The sequence below is a fragment of the Phocoena sinus genome, chromosome 19, assembly GCF_008692025.1.
Source record: "Phocoena sinus isolate mPhoSin1 chromosome 19, mPhoSin1.pri, whole genome shotgun sequence".
In the NCBI taxonomy this organism is placed as follows: Eukaryota; Metazoa; Chordata; class Mammalia; order Artiodactyla; family Phocoenidae; genus Phocoena; species Phocoena sinus.
Genome location: NC_045781.1, coordinates 40501644 through 40526490, shown reverse-complemented (window position 1 = coordinate 40526490; position 24847 = coordinate 40501644). Strand labels below are relative to the sequence as shown.

General features: G+C 45.6%; 2 protein-coding genes across 14 annotated transcripts in view; both read left to right on the top strand.

Moving 5' to 3' along the window:
• The window catches only part of RANBP10 (RAN binding protein 10), a 66754-nt gene extending 62873 nt beyond the window's left edge, over positions 1-3881 (top strand). For all 3 annotated transcript variants that reach the window (XM_032614416.1, XM_032614415.1, XM_032614414.1), the window contains one exon: positions 425-3881. In XM_032614416.1, coding sequence (XP_032470307.1) covers positions 425-555 — 131 coding nt within the window. In that variant the 3' untranslated portion in view covers positions 556-3881. The remainder of the gene's footprint in view (positions 1-424) is intronic.
• A 1812-nt stretch (positions 3882-5693) lies between these two features.
• The window catches only part of GFOD2 (glucose-fructose oxidoreductase domain containing 2), a 49318-nt gene continuing 30164 nt past the window's right edge, over positions 5694-24847 (top strand). For 4 of the 11 annotated variants that reach the window (XM_032614423.1, XM_032614421.1, XM_032614428.1 and 1 more), the window contains exon 1: positions 5709-5881. The gene's annotated coding sequence lies outside the window, so the exon portion shown is untranslated. The other 7 variants (XM_032614425.1, XM_032614418.1, XM_032614419.1 and 4 more) reach the window with 6 other exon arrangements.

Here is a 24847-nt window from a genome sequence, read left to right as displayed (position 1 = left end):
TAAGTGGATCTAACAAAAACAGAAGCTGGCCTATGAGTACCTAGGTTGGCCCCTTCACCCCTCCCTAGAAATTGTTGATGTTTATCCAAATCTGGGCAGTGAGTTCTGCCCAGAGGCTCTCTGGTGACCCGTAGGACTGTTGGGCTCCCATGGCTGAACCTAAACCCTCACCTCCCTCTGCCCAACTGAGTTGGCTGGCTAGATCATGATGGGCCCTAGACTATGACCCTGGGCCTTGGCTAGCTCATTGCTCTAAAGAAAGCTGAGATTCACAGGCAGGGCCATGGCCTGGTGACACAGAGACACATGAACGCTCTGTTCCAAGAGATTCTGTCCACTCCCCCCACCTTCTGCTCCCAAGGGAACTTTGACCTGGGCTTAGCCCTGAGCAGGGCAGTGACCAGGCCTTGTCTTTTCTCCACAGAGTCTCAGAACCTGCCAAAGCAGCCCCCTCTGATGCTCGCCTTGGGCCAGGCATCTGAATGTCTACGGCTCATGGCCCGAGCGGGCCTGGGATCTTGCTCCTTTGCCAGAGTCGACGACTACTTGCACTAGCTGACCACACTGTCTGGCCCCACCTGGCCCTCCCTCGGCCCCAGGGCTGGAGCAGCCCTGCCCTCCATCGGCACCTGGTGCAGGGACCTGGAAGCCATGGGCAGAGTCCACTCCTCTTGCCTGGCCTCCCCCGTTCCTCTCCTTCCTTCCCTTCCTTCCTTTCTTTTTCTCCCACCCTCAGTCTCTCTCTCTCCCCCCTTCATGTGCAGCAGCCTATGACACAGTATTGTCTGGTTACTTCTATTTTGAAAGAAGGGGTTTGTTTTGAGGAGAGGTTGGGGTTTTTTAATCTCCCCCCACCCCCGACTGAGCCACCAGTATTTATCTCTGGAGAGTTTGTGCTGAGCTGGTTTCTGCTAATTTAGTGGTGAAGCCTATCCAAGTTGGTGATAGCTTATTATTTTCATAAGTAAAAAAAAATGAGATTATATATATATAAATATATATATTAAAAAAAGACACAGTATTTATCGTAGTGTTAGTGGTCCAGCACCTCTTGGGTGAAGCTGTCCAGACACCATACGTTTTTGAGTCCAACTCATTTAAAAAGAATCATCTCTGTCACCTCAGCCAAGTGATTCGTTTATTTCAGGCTTCCCCTTTGTTGAGCCACAGGCCCAGCTGCAGCCTAGGGAAGCCCAGTAGGCTTTGGGGGCCACGTAGTGGGCAGGTCAGGCTAAGCTGGTTTGCAGCATCTGAGAGGTGTGGGTCCCTAGGCCCCTGAGAGCTGAACTGAGCAGAGAACTGCAGGGCCCAGGTCCAAAGAAGAGATGAATTGGCCCAGGGCTACACAGCAGAGCAAGGGAGTTAGAGGGTCCTTGGCTAGCACGCTATCTATCGTTCTACCCTGCCTCTCACTGCCTGCCTTGCCTCTCTCTCTCTTCCCTTTTCAACATCCTGCCTGCCTTTGTTGTTAAGATGGCCAAATAATTCATTTACTCTAAATTGATTGCCTGAGAGCTGCTGAGTGTCAGGCTGTGGGGAGGAAGTCTCCATACCCAGGACAGAGGCCCTTGAGTACAGGGGCTGCCTTTTTCCTGCCTGGATCATCACCGTCTCTGCACAGCTCTGGTGGAATTGATGCTTTCTGTTGGAAAGCCAAGCCTTGTGGAGACAGATTTTTGGGCTTCCAGTCGCTGGATTGGATGGAACCCTTGACCCCCTAGGCCAGGCCTTACTGTAGCTGTGCCAGGCAGCTCCTTTGCAGTTTGGCCCCGGCCACTCTTAGGAAAGACTGTTAAGAATATTCGCTGGCCAGAGGAAAGGACCTCATGGGCTTTACAAACGTCCCACCGTCCATGTCAGATGGATCCTCACAGCTCGTGGGTCAGAAACAGTCCCGGTACTGCCATCAGGGAATCAGGAGAGGAAGGGTTATGATGCTGCTAGGACTTAGGCCGGCCATCTGTGGAGAGGACAGACTGCCCAGGAGGAAGAAAGGGAAGAGGCCTCCCAGAGGAGCACCAGGATGGGCTGGGATTTCCCCATCGGCCTCACAGTGGGAGGGAGTACCCAAGCAGTCCCTGCAAAGGGGCAAGGTCAGAAGTCGAGCTTAGTCCCTGCCTGGATCTGGGCTGGCCAAGCTCCTGCTTTCCATCAGTGGATTCAGGAATGGTTGGTGTGGCCTGAGATATTCAGTGCCCACCAGGACTCGCTGGGCCTACAGCTGGACAACAAGAGAAATGATTGAGTTGGACTAACTGCTGGTGATGGGCCAAGTGGCCCTGTGCTCTCCCAGAATTCTGCCCTGGGACATGATCCTGTAGGCTGCTGCTTTTTTCTTGGTCCCTACTAGGGCCCCAGCTGGCATCCCAGAGACTGCAACCCATCAGGGGAGTGTTGTGCTGTCTGTAAAGGAAATTCATCCTGTGCAAACTCGGGGATGCCTAGCTCCCAAACCAAGAAGTTGGAAACATCAGGCTCTTAAAATGGTCAGAAGCAAGCAGGATTGGGAATTAAAACCAGAAGCTTTTGCAACTGGAACGAAGTTCAGAGAACATCTACTCCAACAGTCCTCTCCTTTTATAGATAAGGAAACAGGCCCAGGAGATTAAGTGACTTGGCCAAAGTCACACAAGAAATTAGGGCAGAACTGGGACTAACCTCATTCCTGAGGATTGGACAACACTGTTTAGTCCTAAAGCTGAATGGCGGGTGAGGGGTTAGGCTGGCGAGGCCTCCAGCAGTGTCTGCGCAGCTGGTACCTTCAGGGGTGTGTCAGGGATGGGGATGGGTGCCTGGGCTTGGGTTGTAGAGCAGCTGAGCAGCCCAGGAGGGCTCAGGACAGCTGTGTGCTGCTTGGGGTTGGGTGTCCGCCTGCCTCACACTCAGTACCCATGGCCACCTCCCCATTTTCTGTGCCTTATCTCACTGTTTCAGCTGAGTCCAAGTTGTTTACTCTGTTCCTCTCCAGAGGGGCTTTCTGTTCCAGTTGGACAGCATACCTTTGGGACATAAGCCTTTGCCCCACAAGCCGTGGAGAGGTCCAAACTCAAGCTGCTTGAGCCCACTGTCTTGCTGACAGTCCAGGCCTGCCTGCCAGCCCGAGGAGCCCCTTATGCACACCCAGTCCTGCCAGCCTGCTTCCGGGAGCCGAGAGTGGGGAAGGCACCTGGGAGGAGTCCCGGTGAAGAGCTGAACTTGAACCAAGGAGGCAGGAAGAAGACCTGGCTCTGTTGGGTTGTTCAGCCCTCGGGGAGCAGCCTTCCCTACTTACCTTTTCCTCTTGCTTCACCAAATGGTCGCTCCTTCCAGAGCAGAAACTGGCAGACATGCAAAGAAAGCCAGAACCCCTATTCCTCACCTACATGGGTCTGTGGCTGGGTGTCGGCCGGCAGAACAGGGACACCAAGAGATGGAGAAGTGGGGACTGCCCAGCCTCCCAGCACCTTCCTACCCCTTAAGCAAGCACAAAGAAGATGAGGCAGAGACCTGTCAGAGCTGAAAGTTCCTTTGGTCGCTCACAACTCAGGTATGCACACCGTGTGGCAGCTGGGCAGGAGAGCCCTACTTGACCACCAGCCCCGTGCACACAGACCTGTGGCCAGATTGTGGACTCTGGCTGCCTCAGGCGCCGCATCTTTGCATTGGGTTTTCCTCCATTAGTAACTACAGCTGACACAGATGTCCTCCACATCGTGCACACTGGTTCTGCCTTTGTCCTCGCAAGTTGATACTTGGCATTAGCATGAAACTTGTGGGTGTGGGAGGGTTTAGAGAGAATTCTAACACAAAACATCCTATTAAATTGTACTTGAGAGATGAAAAAACTCCTGTTGTATTTTGACAGAATTATTTTTATTAAAATACACATCCATGAGTAGTCACGAGTGTCTGGTCTCTGTTGTGAGTCTTACTGGGATTGGCACCCTTGGTGTGGCACAGCCGTCCCGGAGGGCTTGGCCCCTTCCCAGGCTACTTGTCGAGTGCCTAGGCCCCTGGTGTCTCAAGGATTCTCAAGACTTTTTGCAAGACCCCAAAGAGCATAGATACTCAAAGCTTTGATTCTCTCCCGCGAAACAGCTTTCATCTGAGACAAAGAAAAAGTAGCAAATACAAAAAGGTGGGCCATAGGACCTCTTCTCCTCAAATTAAGATTTTAATGCATTCTAAATACGCTTGCTCCAAACACTGGTCACAGCTCTTCTGAGGGGTATTAAGGTTAGCTTCCTTTCAGTCTGAGGAAAAGAGCTCATGCTCAAAATCCCAGTTTGGGTGACCCCAGAAAATTAACCTTTCTCAGCTTCATTTTCCCCATTCTTAACATGTTAATCCTGCTTCCCCATGGTGACAGAGGATTACAGCATGCACAGGGCAGGGCTTGGCACCTAGGGACACAGTACATATGACCACCCTGCCTCCCTGAGGATGCTCCCTAGTGTGACTGGCCTGCTCCTGCCTCAAGCTGCCTCCTCTGCTCCCAAGGCACCAGGGTTTTAAGCAGAGGAGGCATAAAATAGATTATGCTGCTGTCCACCTGGAGACAAGACTCGAAGCAAAGAAACCATCTAGAAGGACAAGGCCAAACACAAGAAGGCAGGTTTGAGAAATATTTAGGGGATGTTAGCACCACAGGATGAGTGACCGGATGTGAGGGAGATCGGGGTAGCAAGAGACAAGGCAACTGCAGGCTTTTTGTTGGGGTGAAAGGATGGATAATATACGGATATATTATCCACAAGATAATACAGGGAACAGAAGGGAATGGGTGGTGGCTAAAGGTCACTGGAGTGAGGAGGTTTGCTGGAGAGCATATAAATCTATCTCAGAGAGACAGGTTTCCTGGAACTGGAAAAGGGTTCTGTGACCCAGTAAATAATGAAAACTGTCATGGATGCGCACAGTGAACATCACCCACTAATTGAAAGCTGTAAAAATCCTGTGTTAAGATGTGTAGCTTAACCCAGCATTTTCCAAACTTACATTACTACAGAATGCTTCCCTCAGGGGCATTTTACAGGACTCTCAGGGAAAAGCTAGTGTAGAGGGAAGAGTGGAGTATTAGATTAAGCACAAATGTCTGGTTCCATAAGTAAAGCCACAGTAAATTCACTTCCCTCCAGACACATTCCCAACATAGCCTGTTTTACACTAAGGCTTACCGGTTCATTTCGCTGCTCTAGCGGACAGCTGGTGAAATAAAGGGTACTCTCGTTACAAAGTGGTGTTTATTTGGGGGGAACTAGGTTCCAGTAAAGAGATCAGGAGGACTGAGGTCACAGTCTTGAAAAGCACTGACTTGTAAGGAACAACCAAAGAACATCCAGAAGAGGACCCCAGACAGGCACGAAAAAGCGAGTCATTAGGAGTCAGCCGCGAAGTCCGGCGAATTCGAGAGAACTGTCGTTCCGCAAAGATACATCGTTATCCAGCAGCAGACCTTCCTTCTTTCTGGGACAACCAATGCCCACCACACTACTCAGAGCCTCCTCGCTCTTGCTGCCGGGTGACAGACCGGAAAGAAGCGTAGGCTGGGAAACCTCTCCGCCTGCCGCCTCCACCGCCGGAAACGAATGACCAGGGCTTCCAGCCAGACTGCTTAACCTCCGCCCCCAACCAGCGAGCATGCGCAGCTCTCGGCCACGGCCCCTCCCTGTGGTGGTCCACCCCAGTCAGGGAGCATGCGCAGACCTCCCGCCGTCCCGCCCCTCCCTTTCCAGACCCCGGTTCCTTAGAAACCAGGCGGCGCGTTCCCGGTGGCTGCGCGCTAGATTCTGGGGCCCGTGCGTCCCCGCCAGCCTTCCTCAAGGAGGGCTGGTGGCCGCCGAGACCCGTCCAGACCCTTGGTCTCCGGTGCGGCGCAGGGCGGGGCATGCCAGTTTGCCAGGTGAGAGGCGGCCGGCGACGGCGGGTGAGGATGAAGGGCATGGCGCGGCGGCGAGCGGGCGCCTTGCCGGGCCTCCTCCGCGGCTCGGCGCCCGAGGTCGGAGGCGGGGATACGCAGAGCTGGGGCTGGAGGGGGCCGTTCTAACAGCCAGCGCGGGCTCGGAGTTCGGGGGTCGCCCCAGAGTTCGTCCTCCCGCCTCAAACCTGCAAGTTTGGTCGTAGGATTTTAGAATTTTGGCTCCTGGAAGGACCTCGGCCATAACCCATCCCTTTACCGGACGCGAAAACCTAGGCTCCCCCGCCCTGTGCCGAGCAGAACCCCCTACCTGTGTGAGGACCGACGCTTTGTGGATAAGAATGTGAGGTATGGGAACCTCAGACAAAGGGCTCGTGGGGTAGCTGGTCCATCGTCTTTCAAAATGAGATGGTACTTTTGGGGGATAAATCTTTAAGAAAAGAGCGTTCAGGTGGCAGGTGGGAGAAGGGACACTCCAGAAGGTGCGGTGGCTCTGCCAGTCCCGGAGTGTCCACTGGCCAGATCTCCCTGGGCCTGGCCTACCTTTGAAGCTCAAGAAGGAAGCAGATGGACTTGCGAAGACAAAAGGTGAGGTGAAGTATTCTCAAGGCATTATCAGATGAATGGTGGGGGAGGAAGAGGGGGCCGGGAGATCAGGACTTGTGAATGGTGGTGTGAAGAGTTTACAGCAGCATGTAAAGAACAAGACAGGAGTAGAAAAGTTTAAAGCTGCCTTGGATAGATACCAAGGAAGGTTATAAACCTTATTTTTGTTCATTGTTCCCACAGTGTCATGCTGAGGGCAAGACACACGAGGAAGGAAGTAGGTGGCTTTTAGTATCCAGAAACTGGTCGCACAGGGCAGAGGACCTTTGTAAGCTATGGGGCACAGAGGTCTCAGAAGGAAGAGCCCCGAGTCTGTGATCTTCAGGTGAACGGAACAACTGTTTAAATTAGAAAAGACACTTAATGCATTATTGTGATGTGGAGAGATATGGAGAAGATGGTAGTCAGGAAATCTAGATACATTCTTATTTATTTATTTTTGGCTGCCGTTGGGTCTTCGTTGCTGGGCGCGGGCTTTCTCTAGTTGCAGAGAGCAGGGGCTCCTCTTCGTTGTGGTAGGCGGGCTTCTCATTGCGGTGGCTTCTCTTGTTGCGGAGCACGGGCTCTAGGTGCACAGGCTTCAATAGTTGTGGCACGTGGGCTCAGTAGTTGTGGCTCATGGGCTCTAGAGCGCAGGCTCAGTAGTTGTGGTGCACGGGCTCAGTTGCTCCGCGGCACTAGGGATCAAACCCTTGTCCCCTGCATTGGCAGGCGGATTCTCAACCACTGCGCCACCAGGGAAGCCCTTAGATACATTCTTGATAAGGAAACTCATTTCCTTCTGAAAAGCTACACCAGGGAACAAGAGTTTTAAGGCCATCCATTTTACAGAAAACGTGAAAAAGTTAGTACTTTTGGACTAGGAGTTTAGAGAATTTATCTGTACCAAGAGCTGAAAATTTTCAGCAGACAGTACTATTGGTAGACACCCACCCCACCCCCACCATTTTACAGCTAAAGATTCTGTTGTGAGAGACTTTCTCTTACCACCTGGTTGTTCTATACCTTTCCTATGGAATGATTGGTCTGGATCTGATCTGTTATTTTTATTTGTTGGGAAAATGCAAATATGCGATTTCTATAGTAATACTAGAACCCATTAGTAGTAGGATTAGCAATGAAAAAATAAGTACTCCCCCAAAAGACATAAATGTTTGTAATATGGGGAAAAGAAGTATGTGATTTTTAAAAGATGGTCCCTGATTCTAATCATCGAAGTCAGTTTGTTGCTAGCTTGATAAAACTAATTATCACTGTGTATTTGACTTTGCTGCAGGGTTGTTTTTTTTACCCCTCAGAGTGATAAGAGAAGCTGCATTGAAAGTATGATGATGTTAATAGGTAAAATTAGTTTAAGGAAGAAAGCTTTGTTCTTCCAGTGTCCATAACTATGGCAATTGTGGCTTTGCATTTTATTGACTTTTCTTCCATCTCTGGAAATATTTGTATAAATACCTCAAGAAATAATGGGGTATTATCAGAAGGATACGTAATCTGTGGGGGAACGTTGGCACTGTTAACCAAATCCTGTCAGAAAAGCTTTATGAAAATTATTGTATTCTGTGTAGAAACCCCCATCACTTTAGCACTGGCCCAGATAGAAGACAAGTAGGCCAAAAGCAAAGTAGATGGAAGGGAGCAATTACCATCTGTGGCACTGGATAGGGGGTGGGAGGGTACTTTGAATGTCAGTGCAAATACTTCCTTGAATGAGCATTTGGAGAAGATAATGCTTAAATGCGAGTGTGCCCCATGGATTTGTGTGCATTATTTTTGCCCCTCTAATCAGAAAGACACTTGTTTTCAGAGGAGAAAGATGCGCACACTCTCAAAGTGTTTCTTCATTGCTATGGCAATGAGACCTTTGACAAATAATTACTTAACATCCATTCCATTTTCTGGGACAGCTGAGTGCAGTTATCAAACCTGGCCTGTAGTAAAGTAATCAACAGTATTTAACAGGCCAACTTACCAGATAAACCAGTAATGCTAGCAGGATTTACTTTCACTGAACTGCTTTTCTAGTTATACAATAAGAGGAGAAATAAAATGGGCACACAGCGTGATCTCACGTAGGAAGTTGTAATACAGAGTTGGTGTTTGGAAAACACAGGAATCAGCGACCACTCACTCAGAAGCAGAAGAGCCCTTCTGATGCCTAACAAGTCACTTGTGTGTTTTTATAATAGGAGGTCCAATTCTAGGATAAATCCACTATTAGAATTGGACAGTGTCTAGAAAAAAATTGGTTGTTTTGCTATATTTGAGAATTCATTTACAGTATAGTAATAGGACATTATTTTTCTTACATACAAATAAAAGCAGCTTTGTATTAGTAAACTTCAGGACAGCCTAAAAGTCCAAATTACTTGAAAATTTAGATGTCAGGTGTTTTTAAGAGTGGGGAATGAAAGATAGTTGAAATAAATTTGGGCTCATGAAAATCAGAATGATAAAAGATGCTGAGAAAAACATGAAAACAGTAAGACTTCCCAGCACACTAACATTCACTTATGAATTAGCCATTAGGCCAGGAATGAGCTCATTCAAGTACCATGTCTTTAAACCCAGACAAAGGAAATGAGAAATGGAGTAAATATTTCTTTTTCATGATGATAGGAATGAACACTTAGAAAATAAGATTAAACATTAAGAAGGAAGAGGTGAATGTTCCTGCATTACTTAAATACACTCAAACCCTACCCTTAACACGTGTTCTTTAGTTCCTGCTCTTAGAAGGGGAATTGCAAGTAGTGCCTTTGTCCTAAGTACTGTCAGTTTTCAAGGTTGCCAGTGACAAAATGCCACACTCTTTGGGACCCAGGATTGCCAGGAATTACTGTGGGGATACCTCAGTCTCCCAACCACCTCTCAGAGCCATTCCCAGAAGCTGCTTCTGTAATGGTTCCTATCTGTCTTCTACTATGAAAGATTAGGAATGAAGGCTTTGAGGAATGGGAACTAAGTACTGAGCACAGTCTTCCTTTCTGGCCTGGGATAGCTCCTCTCAAACTGTCAGCTCTCAATTTCTCATGAGAATAGATAATCCCAAAATACAACCGGAAACGCTTCTACTTGGCTTTGAGATTTACCATATCACTTTACAACCTCAAAATGTTTATTATTTACTTTCACGATTATATTTTGCTTAGAATGATAATGTTAGGCAAATCATGTAATTTCTGGGCCATAATTTCTTAACCTGTATAATGGTTATAACAGAAAATTGGAAAATGACATAGGTGCCTAACACTAGAGAAAGGAAAAGTTGGTTCATGTAGTCAGTAAAATACCACGTAACCCTTAAAAACTGTCTGTGACAACATGAAAAATGCATGTCAAAATAGTAAGTGAAAAAAAATCAGGATACAAAGTTGTGAATACAGTTGGATTACAAGTACATCAAACATGTAAAAACTTAGCAAAAAGGAACATAAAAAGAACACATAGTAATTTTCTATAATGAGTAAATATTAAAACAAACAAACCAACCAACCCCTCCTGAAAGTTTCTTGCTTGTGTAAAGAATGATACTGAACTTGTTTTCTCTCTGCGAGCCTTCACCCCTTCTTGCTCTGTGACTGTATTAAAAGTGGTGGAGGGAGAACGGTGGCAGGGACGGGGCAGCACTGATGTTCCTAATTAACTCAGGTGTCATGAACCAAACAGTAGTGCAGTTACCTAGGATAATGAATTTACATGTACGTATTTGAAAGGTGACTGTACAGATCTCATGCTGCTTTCTAAGACTGCTATTTCTTTTGGTGCTCGTTGATGAATAGTTTTGATTCTTAGGGTCTCTTTTGGTGCTTGTTGATGGATGGTTTTGTATTATAGCATCTCAAAGCACATTTTAGGATGTTCCTCGTGGTTAATGGTTTCTGCAGCTTGGTGGTGGTTCCTGCTAGGAAATGGTTATCATCTCAGAGGGGCCTGTCTGGGGGTGGCTCTGGGAGCCTGTGAGATGTGTATTTGTCATCCAGGCATCCTCTCATTGTCAGGGAAATGGGGGATGGTAGAGAGATCAGCTGTACTTCCTGTTACTTTTCAGCCTTTTGCACTCATATTCCTGTGCCAGGTGCTAAGGGGACATAGCTTGCTTTTTGAAGCAATGGGGGAAATGATTGAACATAGTATTTCTTATCTGATCGTATTTTCGAAGCTAAATCATTGTGCTTAAACGGCTGTTTTGGTTTCCCCGACCGAAGGCTTGCTCCTGATCATAGTAGTTATTCTTTTAAAATTTTTGTCTTTGTTTCTCCTTCCTTCACTGCTTAATATTCCTGATATGCTAAGATTGTTGTCCAAAGAACATTTAAATGCCTTCAAGTAATTTCCAAATTATTATAGGAGTGTTACCAAATACCTTGAAGTGTTAAGTTTCAGGGACCTGTTATCTCCTTAATACAGTCTTGGTCCTGAAAGAGTTTAGAGTCTCAATAGTGAGGTAAGACATTGAGCATCATTTAAACAATACTCAGAAAATTCTAAAATACTAAAATGAATGGCTATTTTCAGGTGGGCATATCCCATATACACCCTGTATTTTATAACCGGCCTCCTTCATTACACATTAACCAAAAGGAAAACAGGAAAAAGGGGGTGTTATGGCAAAGACTGTCCTGAGATTAGATTATTTTACATCTCAGGTATAACACAGCTGAGCATGATCATGGCCTAGTTGGTAAGCAGTTTTCCGCATACAAGTTGAGATGTTTGTGAAGGGCACCAGGCATGTCCAGTCACTGGAGAACTACTCAACCTTCCTGGTGACCAGAGGCCATATAACAGAGTTAGAGAACACCGGTCAGGGTTGTTGTGTTCTGGGGTGCCCTAAGAACATCCTACACCCAAAATCTGAAGGAAGGCAGATAGGTAATTCTCTAAAGCGTCTCTTGCTGCCATAGAAATAGCCATTTTCACAGCGACAGGATGCTTGTATGCATATAGAATGTGGAAAACACAAAGGAAACCTTAGTAAATTAGGTTTGCACATTGAAAAATGTTTTATTATTATAATTAAACACTCATCCTCTTCTTGGGATTACAGGTAAAACCAAAGTATGTAATATACCTCACTCTAGGGTTGGCTACTTCACATGCATCACAGCCAAGTGTGCTTTACCTCAGCAAAGGCAGAGCCTTTGTCACATGCCTGCCACTCATTGTGTTCCTCTGTCAAATTATTCCTTGGTATTCAGCAGTGGGTGTAGCAAGAAATGGAAACTAAGCTCCAGGAACCTGACCTGTCTGGATCACTGCTCTGTGCCCCACCTTCTGGCATAATGCCTGACTCATTGTTGCCCTTACAAATATTAGGGAACGAATGAGGAAATAACTCTGGTGACTGGATATTGTACCATTAAGTGGAGTGAGGGAGCACAGGAGAAGGAGAGGAAAGATGATTTTGGGTTGGGAGAAGCTGGTAGGTCTCTCGGGTGGGATTTCCAGTAGACACTTAGAAGTATAGAGCCAGTTAAGGACGTTTGCGTGGAGGTCAGAGTGAAGTTGAAGGATTAGATAAAATTGCTCTGTGAGAGAGTAGGGCTGAGGATGGAATTTTCAGGTTGATGTCAGTCTAGAACTCATTGTTAAGGCAATCTTTGAAAAAATAATCTCGTTATTGCCAGACTTTCAAAAGCAATAAAGAATTAATACAGCTGGTAGATAAGTACTTTTTCTTACTGCAATCATCAGCTGAAACTAACTTTCAGATCTAATAATTATCCAGATACCTCTGTGGGTGTTCAATTTACTTCTCCTTTATGACCCAATTTAGCTGACCCTTTTGTACATTGTGTAGTTACACCTCATTAGACAGGTCATTAGGCCTTTCATTAGTGTCCCTCCTAGGACACTGTGTGGAGGGTAGCGCAGAGATGGGGAACTGGCATCTTTGGCTAGGGCTGGGTATGCTCTCCTGCTCTCTGGTGGCTGCCTGACAATTTACCTCCGTGTCAGCTTGTAGAAATGGGGGAATAGCATTTCTTTCCTTGGTCCTGTTTGTGTTTTTGCTGTCAGTGAGAAGGCAGTGATCTCTATATCATTAAGTCAGTGTAAGACACTTAAACAAATCATAGAAAAACTAAACGTTGCCACAGAGCCTTTGGCTCGTTGAAACCCAGGGACCAAAGTATTTGTCATAACTCATGTGTAAAACTCAATGCCTGTTTGTTTTGTTTGGCTTTTATTTTTCAATGGAAACATACATGTAGGTAAAGAAACACTTTCACATTTATCTGAAAGCAGTCTTTCAGAAAGCAGTGTTACCCTTTCAGACTATAAGTACAAGCTGGTTCATGGGGAGCTCTAACTGAACTAACTGCAGGTAGTCCCTCTGCTGTGAACATGTAGTTCAGAACTCAAGCTGCATACTTCCCCTGGTTCCTGCTCAGGCTCGGGTGATGAGGTGTGGTTGTCTTCCCTCTTGGGTCCAGCACTGCTATCCACCCAGTGGCAGCGTGTCTACCACAGTAGCTCAATTCCAGGTGTTGGGAGGCCCAAAGGAGGGCTGGGGGACAGTTAGACATACCTTTCTAATTAGTTCTTGGTACATGACTGATGGTGAAGGCCACATGGAAGGCTACTTATTTCCCCACCGGTTTCCTGGGTTTTGCAAAAGGAGGATTGAGCTTAAAATTGACCTTTACGTTTTAATTTTATCTCCTTTACCATGCTCAAGAATTATGCCCTTATGTTATAGATCCCTTTGCAACTGGATGTTACATCATGGCACCCCCCTCCTATGGTAATGTTCCACGTATCAGTTCTGGAGCATCATTCAGAGAACCTTATATTCAGGGAATTCGCTGGTGGTCCAGTGGTTAGGACTCAGCGCTTTCACTGCCGGGGCTTGGGTTCAATCCCTGGGCAGGGAACTAAGATCCTGCAAGCCCTGTGGTGTGGCCAAAAAAAACAACAGCAAAGAAGCTTATATTCTTAAAGATTTTAGAACATATTTTGTTTATAGTAGGAAGGAGGGACTTCCCTGGTGGCACGGTAGATAAGAATTCGCCTGCCAATGCAGGGGACACGGGTTCGATTCCTGGTCTGGGAAGATCCCACATGCCGTGGAGCAACTAAGCCTGCGTGCCACAACTACTGAGCCCGTGTGCCGCAACTACTGAGGCCAGTGCTTCTAGAGCCCGTGCTCCTCAACAAGAGAAGCCACTGCAAGGAGAAGCCTGAGCACCGCAACAAAGAGTAGCCCCAGCTCGCCACAACTAGAGAAAGCCAGCGCGCAGCAACAAAGACCCAACACAGCCAAAAATAAATAGAATTAAATCTTAAAAAAAAAAATAAAATAGGAAGGAAAAGAAGAACTTGAGCAGGAAAAACGGTTGCCTTCTAGTCAGGGCAGCTACCACAAAGGCTTTGACCTGACTTCTTGATTCATCTGTTCTTGTACTTATTCATTCATATGCTCATTCCTCAATCATTACGCAGCAGCACCTACTCAGCTTCAGACACTGCTCTGTCCTGGTGACAGCAGAGTGTGAGATGGGCAACGTCTTGACATCATGACAGATCCCAGTGAAGTGTGACGGGCACTGTGAAAGCCAAAGCTCAGGCACAGCTTTTCTGAAGAAGTGGTGTTTAACTGGAGCCCTAACAGATCTGAGAAGGAGTTATCCTGAGGAAATAAGAAAAAGAAAAGATTGTTTCAGGCAGAGCAAACAGTTTGGACCAGAATCTCAGAGCAGGACTGAAAGAGTTAGATTTGGTAGTTGCTAGCATGCTGAGTGCAGTGTAAAGGGGAAAGTGGTAAGGTGGAGAGATGGGAAAAGGCCCAACCCACACTAGGGAGAGCCCCTGAAGGAATTTGGGCTTTATCTTAGGGTCACTTAGAGGCTGGGGAAGGAAATGGTCAGGTCCATTTCCATCGAGACTCGCTCGATGTCTGTTCAGGGAACCAGAGCAGTGGATGAATTCAAGGGGCATTAAGATGTCCAATTGATGGGTTGTAGGGATGGACTGGCTGTGGGGGCAGGAAGGCTTCACTGCAGCCAGAGTGGTTCCTTAGGAGCTGGTTAGGTATGAATCACTATCACTTGTTTGAGTCCACTATCACTTACTTTCCCTTCACGATTGTTGGCATTTGACTGAACATAGCCCCTAAGTGCTGGATCACTGTGGTCCTGCAAGCCTCGATTGATTATTTATTTACTTACTTAACTTATTTATTTATGCATTTATTTATGGCTGCATTGGGTCTTCATTGCTGCACACGGGCTTTCTCTAGTAGCGGCAAATGGGGGCTACTCTTCGTTGCGGTGCGCGGGCTTCTCATTGCGGTGGCTTCTCTTGTTTCGGAGCATGGGCTCTAGGCGTGCGGGCTTCAGTAGTTGTGGCTCACGGACTTAGTTGCTCCACGGCATGTGGGATCTTCCCGGACCAGGGCTCAAACCCGTGTCCCCTGCATTGGCAGGCGGATTTTTTTTTTTTTTGCGGTACGCGGGCCTCTCACTGTTGTGGCCTATCCCGTTGCGGAGCACAGGCTCCGGACGCGCAGGCTCAGCGGCCATGGCTCATGGGCCTAGCCACTCCGCGGCATGTGGGATCTTCCCGGACCAGGGCACGAACCCGTGTCCCCTGCATCAGCAGGCGGACTCTCAACCACTGCGCCACCAGGGAAGCCCAGCAGGTGGGTTCTTAACCACTGCGCGCCACCGGGGAAGTCCCAAGGCTTGATTTACAGTGTGCTTCTCTGTTAGAGAGAGGAAACTTGACTACAAGGGGTCTGAGCTAACTGATAAGCTTGAGTCATGTCATGTAGAGGAGTGGTGGTAGTTGGAGAGACAGTTCTGGGTGAGGGCCCCTCTTGACAGGTCAAGTTGTAGCTTAAGACTGAGAGCGAAATCTCGGAAGATGGCGGAAGAGTAAGACGCGGAGATCGCCTTCCTCCCCACGGATACACCAGAAATACATCCACACGTGGAACAACTCCTACAGAACTCCTACTGAAGGCTGGCAGAAGACCTCAGACCTCCCAAAAGGCAAGAAACTCCCCACGTAACTGGGTAGGGCAAAAGAAAAAACAGAGACAAAAGAATAAGGACGGCACCTGCACCAGTGGGAGGGAGCTGTGAAGGAGGAAAAGTTTCCACACACTAGGAAGCCCCTCCGCGGGCGGAGACTGCGGGAGGCAGAGGGGGGAGTTTCGGGACCGCGGAGTAGTGCACAGCGACGGGTGCGGAGGGCAAAGCGGGGAGATTCCTGCACAGACGATCGGTGCCAACCAGCACTCACCAACCCGAGAGGCTTGTCTGCTCACCCGCCGGGGGGGCGGGCGGGGCTGCGAGCTGAGGCTCGGGTTTTGGTTTTGGACGGAGCTCAGGGAGAGGACTGGGGTTGGCGGCTTGAACATAGCCTGAAGGGGTTAGTGCACCACGACTAGCCGGGAGGGAGTTCGGGGGAAAGCCTGCATCGGCCGAAGAGGCAAGAGACTTTTTCTTCCCTCTTTGTTTCCTGGTGCGCGAGGAGAGGGGTTTAAGAGCGCTGCTTAAAGGAACTCCAGAGACGGGCGCGAGCCGCGGCTAAAAGCGCGAACCCCAGAGACGGGCGCGAGCCGCGGCTGAGGGCGCGAGCCCCCGAGACGGGCGCGAGCCGCGGCTGAAAGCGCAAACCCCAGAGACGGGCGCGAGCCGCGGCTACAACCGCGGACCCCAGAGACGGGCGGGAGACGCTAAGGCTGCTGCTGCCGCCACCAAGGGGCCTGTGTGCGAGCACAGGTCACTCTCCACACCCCTCTTCCGCGGAGCCTGTGCAGCCCGCCACTGCCAGGTTCCCGGGATCCAGGGACAACTTCCCCGGGACAGCGCACGGCGGGCCTCAGGCTGGTGCAACGTCACGCCGGCCTCTGCCGCAACGTCACGCTGCCTCTGCCGCCGCAGGCCGGCCCCGCACGCAGTGCCCCTCCTTCCCCCATCCCCCAACCCCCGGCCTGAGTGAGCCGGAGGCCCCGAATCAGCGGCTCCTTTAACCCCGTCCTGTCTGAGCGAAAAAACAGACGCCCTCCAGCGACCTACACGCAAGAGGCAGGGCCAAATCCAAAGCTGAGCTCCTGTGAGCTGTGAGAACAAAGAAGAGAAAGGGAAATCTCTCCCAGCAGCCACAGAAGCAGCGGATTAAAGCTCCACAATCAACTTGATATACCCTGCATCTGTGGAATACCTGAATAGACAAGGAATGATCCCAAATTGAAGAGGTGGAATTTAGGAGCGAGATCTATGATTTTTTTCCCTTTTCCTCTTTTTGTGAATGTGTACGTGTATGCTTCTGTGTGACATCTAGTCTGTATACTCTAGCTTCCACCATTTGTCCTAGGGCTATATCCGTCCATGACTTTTTTTTAAAAATTCTTTTTCTTAATAATTAAGTTTAATTGTAATAGCTTTATTATACTTTACCTTCGTTCTTTCTTTCTTTCCTTCCTTCCCTCCCTCCTTTAGACAACGAATCACCCCAAATTGAGGAGGTGGTCTCAGGGAGCAGGATTTATGATTTTTCCCCCTTTACCTCTTTTTGTGAAGGTGTATGTGTATGCTTCTGTGTAAGATTTTCTCTGTATAGCTTTGCTTCCAACATTTGTCCTAAGGTTCTATCCGTCCCTTTTTTTTTTTCTAAATATTTTTTAATTCAATAACTATATTATACTTTATTTTATTTTTACTGTATCATCTTTCTTTCTGTCTTTTTTTCCTTCTTTCCCTCCTTCCTTCCTTCCTCCCTCCCTCCCTCCCTCCTTCCTTTCTTTCCTTCTTTGCTTCTTTCTTCCTTCCTTCCTTTCCTCCTTTCCCTCTTTCTTTACTCATACTTCTACTAATTCTCCCTACTTTTTCTCCCTTTTATTCTGAGCTGTGTGGATGAAAGGCTCTTGGTGCTCCAGCCAGGAGTCAGGGCTCTGCCTCTGAGGTAGGAGAGCCAACTTCAGGACACTGGTCAACAAGAGACCTCCCAGCTCCACATAATATTAAACGGTGGAAATATCCCAGAGACCTCCATCTTAACACCAGCACCCAGCTTCACTCAACGACCAGCAAGCCATAGTGCTGGACAACCTATGCCAAACAACTAGCAAAACAGGAACACAACCCCACCCATTAGCAGAGAGGCTGCCTAAAATCATAATAAGGCCACAGACACCCCAAAACACACCACCAGACGTGAACCTGCCCACTAGAGAGACAAGATCCAGCCTCATCCAGCACAACACAGGCACTAGTCCCCTCCACCAGGAAGCCTACACAACCCACTGAAACAACCTTAGCCACTGGAGACAGACATCAAAAACAACGGGAACTACGAACCTGCAGCCTGCAAAAAGGAGACCCCAAACACAGTAAGATAAGCAAAATGAGAAGACAGAAAAACACACAGCAGATGAAGGAGCAAGATAAAAACCCACCAGACCTAACAAATGAAGAGGAAATAGGCAATCTACCTGAAAAAGAATTCAGAATAATGATAGTAAGGATGATCCGAAATCTTGGAAGTAGAATGGACAAAATGCAAGAAACAGTTAACAAGGACCTACAAGAACTAAAGATGAAACAAGCAACGATGAACAATGCAATAAATGAAATTAAAATCACTCTAGATAGGATCAATAGCAGAATAACTGAGGCAGAAGAACGGATAAGTGACCTGGAAGATAAAGTAGTGGAAATAACTACTGCAGAGCAGAATAAAGAAAAAAGAATGAAAAGAACTGAGGACAGTCTCAGAGACCTCTGGGACAACATGAAACGCACCAACATTCGAATTATAGGGGTTCCAGAAGAAGAAGAAAGAAAGAAAGGGACTGAGAAAATATTTGAAGAGATTATAGTTGAAAACTTCCCTAATATGGGAAAGGAAATAGTTAATCAAGTCCAGGAAGCACAGAGGGTCCCATACAGGATAAATACAAGGAGAAACACGCCAAGACACATATTAATCAAACTGTCAAAAATTAAATACAAAGAAAGCATATTAAAAGCAGCAAGGGAAAAACAACAAATAACACACAAGGGAATCCCCATAAGGTTAACAGCTGATCTCTCAGCAGAAACCCTACAAGCCAGAAGGGAGTGGCAGGACATACTGAAAGTGATGAAGGAGAATAGCCTGAAACCAAGACTACTCTACCCAGCAAGGATCTCATTCACATTTGATGGAGAAATTAAAACCTTTACAGACAAGCAAAAGCTGAGAGAGTTCAGCACCACCAAACCAGCTTTACAACAAATGCTAAAGGAACTTCTCTAGACACGAAACACAAGAGTAGGAAATGACCTATAGTAGCGAACCCAAAACAATATATAAAATGGAAATAGGAACATACATATCAATAATTACCTTAAATGTAAATGGACTAAATGCTCCCACCAAAAGACACAGATTGGCTGAATGGATACAAAAACAAGACCCTTATATATGCTGTCTACAAGAGACCCACTTCAGACCTAGAGACACATACAGACTGAAAGTAAGGGGATGGAAAAAGATATTCCATGCAAATGGAAACCAAAAGAAAGCTGGAGTAGCAATTCTCATATCAGACAAAATAGACTTTAAAATAAGGACTATTAAAAGGGACAAAGAAGGACACTACATAATGATCAAGGGATCGATCCAAGAAGAAGATATAACAATTGTAAATATTTATGCACCCAACATAGGAGCACCTCAATACATAAGGCAAATACTAACAACCATAAAAGGGGAGATCAACAGTAACACATTCATAGTAGGGGACTTTAACACCCCACTTTCACCCATGGACAGATCATCCAAAATGAAAATAAATAAGGAAACACAAGCTTTAAATGATACATTAAACAAGATGGACTTAATTGATATTTATAGGACACTCCATCCAAAAACAACAGAATACACATTTTTCTCAAGTGCTCATGGAACATTCTCCAGGATAGATCATATCTTGGGTCACAAATCAAGCCTTGGTAAATTTAAGAAAACTGAAATTGTATCAAGTATCTTTTCCGACCACAACGCCATGAGACTAGATATCAATTACAGGAAAAGATCTGTAAAAAATACAAACACATGGAGGCTAAACAATACACTACTTAATAATGAAGTGATCACTGAAGAAATCAAAGAGGAAATTAAAAAATACCTAGAAACAAATGACAATGGAGACACAACGACCCAAAACCTATGGGATGCAGCAAAAGCAGTTCTAAGGGGGAAGTTTATAGCAATACAAGCCCACCTTAAGAAGCAGGAAACATCTCGAATAAACAACCTAACCTTGCACCTCAAGCAATTAGAGAAAGAAGAACAAAAAAGCCCCAAAGCTAGCAGAAGGAAAGAAATCATAAAAATCAGATCAGAAATAAATGAAAAAGAAATGAAGGAAACAATAGCAAAGATCAATAAAACTAAAAGCTGGTTCTTTGAGAAGATAAACAAAATAGATAAACCACTAGCCAGACTCATCAAGAAAAAAAGGGAGAAGACTCAAATCAATAGAATTAGAAATGAAAAAGGAGAAGTAACAACTGACACTGCAGAAATAAAAAAAATCATGAGAGATTACTACAAGCAACTCTATGCCAATAAAATGGACAATCTGGAAGAAATGGACAAATTCTTAGAAATGCACAACCTGCCAAGACTGAATCAGGAAGAAATAGAAAATATGAACAGACCAATCACAAGCACTGAAATTGAAACTGTGATTAAAAACCTTCCAACAAACAAAAGCCCAGGACCAGATGGCTTCACAGGTGAATTCTATCAAACGTTTAGAGAAGAGCTAACACCTATCCTTCTCAAACTCTTCCAAAATATAGCAGAGGGAGGAACACTCCCAAATTCCTTCTACGAAGCCACCATCACCTTGATACCAAAACCAGACAAGGATGTCACAAAGAAAGAAAACTACAGGCCAATATCACTGATGAACATAGATGCAAAAATCCTCAACAAAATACTAGCAAACAGAATCCAACAGCACATTAAAAGGATCATACACCATGATCAAGTGGGGTTTATTCCAGGAATGCAAGGATTCTTCAATATACGCAAATCTATCAATGTGATAAACCATATTAACAAAGTGAAGGAGAAAAACCATATGATCATCTCAATAGATGCAGAGAAAGCTTTCGACAAAATTCAACACCCATTTATGATAAAAACCCTCCAGAAAGTAGGTATAGAGGGAACTTTCCTAAACATAATAAAAGCCATATATGACAAGCCCACAGCAAACATCATCCTCAATGGTGAAAAACTGAAAGCATTTCCACTAAGATCAGGAACAAGACAAGGTTGCCCACTCTCACCACTCTTATTCAACATAGTTTTGGAAGTTTTAGCCACAGCAATCAGAGAAGAAAAGGAAATAAAAGGAATCCAAATCGGAAAAGAAGAAGTAAAGCTGTCACTGTTTGCAGATGACATGATACTATACATAGAGAATCCTAAAGATGCTACCAGAAAACTACTAGAGCTAATCAATGAATTTGGTAAAGTAGCAGGATACAAAATTAATGCACAGAAATCTCTGGCATTCCTATATACTAATGATGAAAAATCTGAAAGTGAAATCAAGAAAACACTCCCATTTACCATTGCAACAAAAAGAATAAAATATCTAGGAATAAACCTACCTAAGGATACGAAAGACCTGTATGCAGAAAATTATAAGACACTGATGAAAGAAATTAAAGATGATACAAATAGATGGAGAGATATACCATGTTCTTGGATGGGAAGAATCAACATTGTGAAAATGACTCTACTACCCAAAGCAATCTACAGATTCAATGCAATCCCTATCAAACTACCACTGGCATTTTTCACAGAACTAGAACAAAAAATTTCGCAATTTGTATGGAAACACAAAAGACCCCGAATAGCCAAAGCAATCTTTAGAACGAAAAAAGGAGCTGGAGGAATCAGGCTCCCTGACTTCAGACTATATTACAAAGCAACAGTAATCAAGACAGTATGGTACTGGCACAAAAACAGAAAGATAGATCAGTGGAACAGGATAGAAAGCCCAGAGATAAACCCACGCACATATGGACACCTTATCTTTGATAAAGGAGGCAGGAATGTACAGTGGAGAAAGGACAGCCTCTTCAATAAATGGTGCTGGGAAAACTGGACAGGTACATGTAAAAGTATGAGATTAGATCACTCCCTAACACCATACACAAAAATAAGCTCAAAATGGATTAAAGACCTAAATGTAAGGCCAGAAACTATCAAACTCTTAGAAGAAAACATAGGAAGAACACTCTATGACATAAATCACAGCAAGATCCTTTCTGACCCACCTCCTAGAGTAATGGAAATAAAAACAAAAATAAACAAATGGGACCTAATGAAACTTCAAAGCTTTTGCACAGCAAAGGAAACCATAACCAAGACCAAAAGACAACCCTCAGAATGGGAGAAAACATTTGCAAGTGAAGCAACTGACAAAGGATTAATCTCCAAAATTTACAAGCAGCTCATGCAGCTCAATAACAAAAAAACAAACAACCCCATCCAAAAATGGGCAGAAGACCTAAATAGACATTTCTCCAAAGAAGATATACAGAATGCCAACAAACACATGAAAGAATGCTCAACATCATTAATCATTAGAGAAATGCAAATCAAAACTACAATGAGATATCATCTCACACCAGTCAGAATGGCCATCATCAAAAAATCTAGAAACAATAAATGCTGGAGAGGGTGTGGAGAAAAGGGGACACTCTTGCACTGCTGGTGGGAATGTGAATTGGCTCAGCCACTGTGGAGAACAGTATGGAGGTTCCTTAAAAAACTACAAATAGAATTACCATATGACCCAGCAATCCCACTACTTGGAATATACCTTGAGAAAACCAAAATTCAAAGAGAGTCATGTACCAAAATGTTCATTGCAGCTCTATTTACAATAGCCAGGACATGGAAACAACCTAAGCGCCCATCATCGGATGAATGGATAAAGAAGATGTGGCACATATACACAATGGAATATTACTCAGCCTTAAAAAGAAATGAAATTGAGGTATTTGTAATGAGATGGATAGACCTAGAATCTGTCATACAGAGTGAAGTAAGTCAGAAAGAAAAAGACAAATACCGTATGCTAACACATATATATGGAATTTAAGGGAAAAAAATGTCATGAAGAACCTAGGGGTAAGATAGGAATAGAGACGCAGACCTACTGGAGAACGGACTTAAGGATATGGGGAGGGGGAAGGGTGAGTTTTGACAGGGCGAGAGAGAGTCATGGACATATACACACTAACAAACATAGTAAGGTAGATAGCTGGGGGGAAGCAGCCGCAAGGCACAGGGATATTAGCTCGGTGCTTTGTGACAGCCTGGAAGGGTGGGATGGGGAGAGTGGGAGGGAGGGAGACGCAAGAGTGAAGACATATGGGAACATATGTATATGTATAGCTGATTCACTTTGTTGTAAAGCAGAAACTAACACACCATTGTAAAGCAATTATACCCCAATAAAGATGTTTAAAAAAAAAAAAAAAAAAGACTGAGAGCATCAGCTCATTTTCCTAATCCCAACTGGCAGACAGAGCTATTCTGTTATATGATGCTTTCTTTCCTAAACCATTAAACCAGATTCTGCCCCAGACTATTTAATTAACAACGTAAGTACTCTCTTTATTACATTTGTGAATATATCCCAAGATCATACAGAATTATATACAGTTTTGATGAGTTCAGTATATACGTCTTTGTTTATTGATTAACTACGCAGAAGCAAGGTCTGATATCTTTCATTTTTTTCAGCAAATATTTACTGAGCACCCACTACATATCAGACCTTGTTTTAGGAACTTGGGGGTACAGCAGTGAACAAAACAGACAAAAAATTCCCTTTCCTCAAGGAGCATGCTTTCTAGCAGGGGTGGTAGGATGAGACCAACAATGGGAAGATAAACCTGTTTCTGATAAGACAGCATTTGAGTAGAGACCTGAAGGAAGTGAGGGAGTGAGTAAGCCAAATTGATATCATTTGTACGGTAGAGGGAACAGCCAGCGCAAAGGCCCTGAGACAGAGACATACCTGGTATGTCTGAGATACATACAGCAGTAAACCACTGTGGCTGGAGCAGAGTGAACAAGGGGAAGAGAAATTGGGTATAAGGTCAGAAAGAGGATAGGGTGCAGACAGATCACATAGGGCCTTTTGTAGGTCAGGGGAAGAACCTTGGCTTTTATTATAAGAGAGATGGGAAGCTTGTGGCGCCTTCGGGCAGGGGAGTGGCTTGATCTGACTTACATTTTAATTGCGTCACTCACGGTGCTTTGTTGACAATAGATTGGGGAGCATGGGAAGGGGCAGAGTAGAATCTGGGAGACCAGGTGGGCTGTCATAGTAACACTGGAGAGAGGTGATAGTGACTTGAACTAAGGTGGTGGCAATAGAGTAGTAGGAAGTGCTTGGATACAGGATGCGTTTTGAAGGTAGAGAGCCAGCAAAACTTGTTTTTATGGATCAGGTGAGAAGTGTGAGAGAAGAAGAAGGATCAAAGACTACTCCAAGGTTTTGATTTGAACAGTTGGAAAATTTGTGTTACCAGTTCCTGAGATGAAGCCATTGTGGGAAGAGAGAGTTTGGTGGGGAGAAACATCAGGAGTTTAGTTCTGGACACCAAGTCGAAATGTACATCAGATAGGCGGTTGTTTATATTAGCCTGGAGCTCAAGGAAGAGGACCTGGCTGATAACTTTGGGAGTTGTCAGAGAATAGATAGTATTTAAAGCCATGAGACTGAATAGGATCATCAGTCATGAGCCAGGAGCAATGGTTACCACAGTCATTATCAGGAGAAACTAGCAGAGAAATGGCCAGAGAGGTAGGAGGAAACACAGCTAATGTTACAATCTGTTTTAAAAATAAATTGGGGGACTTCCCTAGTGTCTTAGTGGTTCAGAATCCGCCTACCAATGCAGGAGACATGGGTTCGAGCCCTGGTCTGGGAAGGTCCCACATGCCGCGGAGCAGCTAAGCCCGTGTGCCACAACTACTGAGCCTGTGCTCTAGAGCCTGTGAGCCACAACTACTGAGCCCGCGTGCCACAACTACTGAAGCCCGCACGCCTAGAGCCCATGCTCCGCAACAAGAGAAGTCACCACAATGAGAAGCCCATGCGCTGCAACCAAGAGTAACCCCTGCTCGCTACAACTAGAGAAAGCCCGTGCGCAGCAACAAAGACCCAACGCAGCCAAAAATAAAAATAAATTAATTAAAAAAAAATAGATTGGGGAATTCCCTGGCTGTCCAGTGGTTAGGACTCTGTGCTTTCAACACGGAGGGCACGGGTTCAATCCCTGGTTGGAGAACTAAGATCCTGCAAAT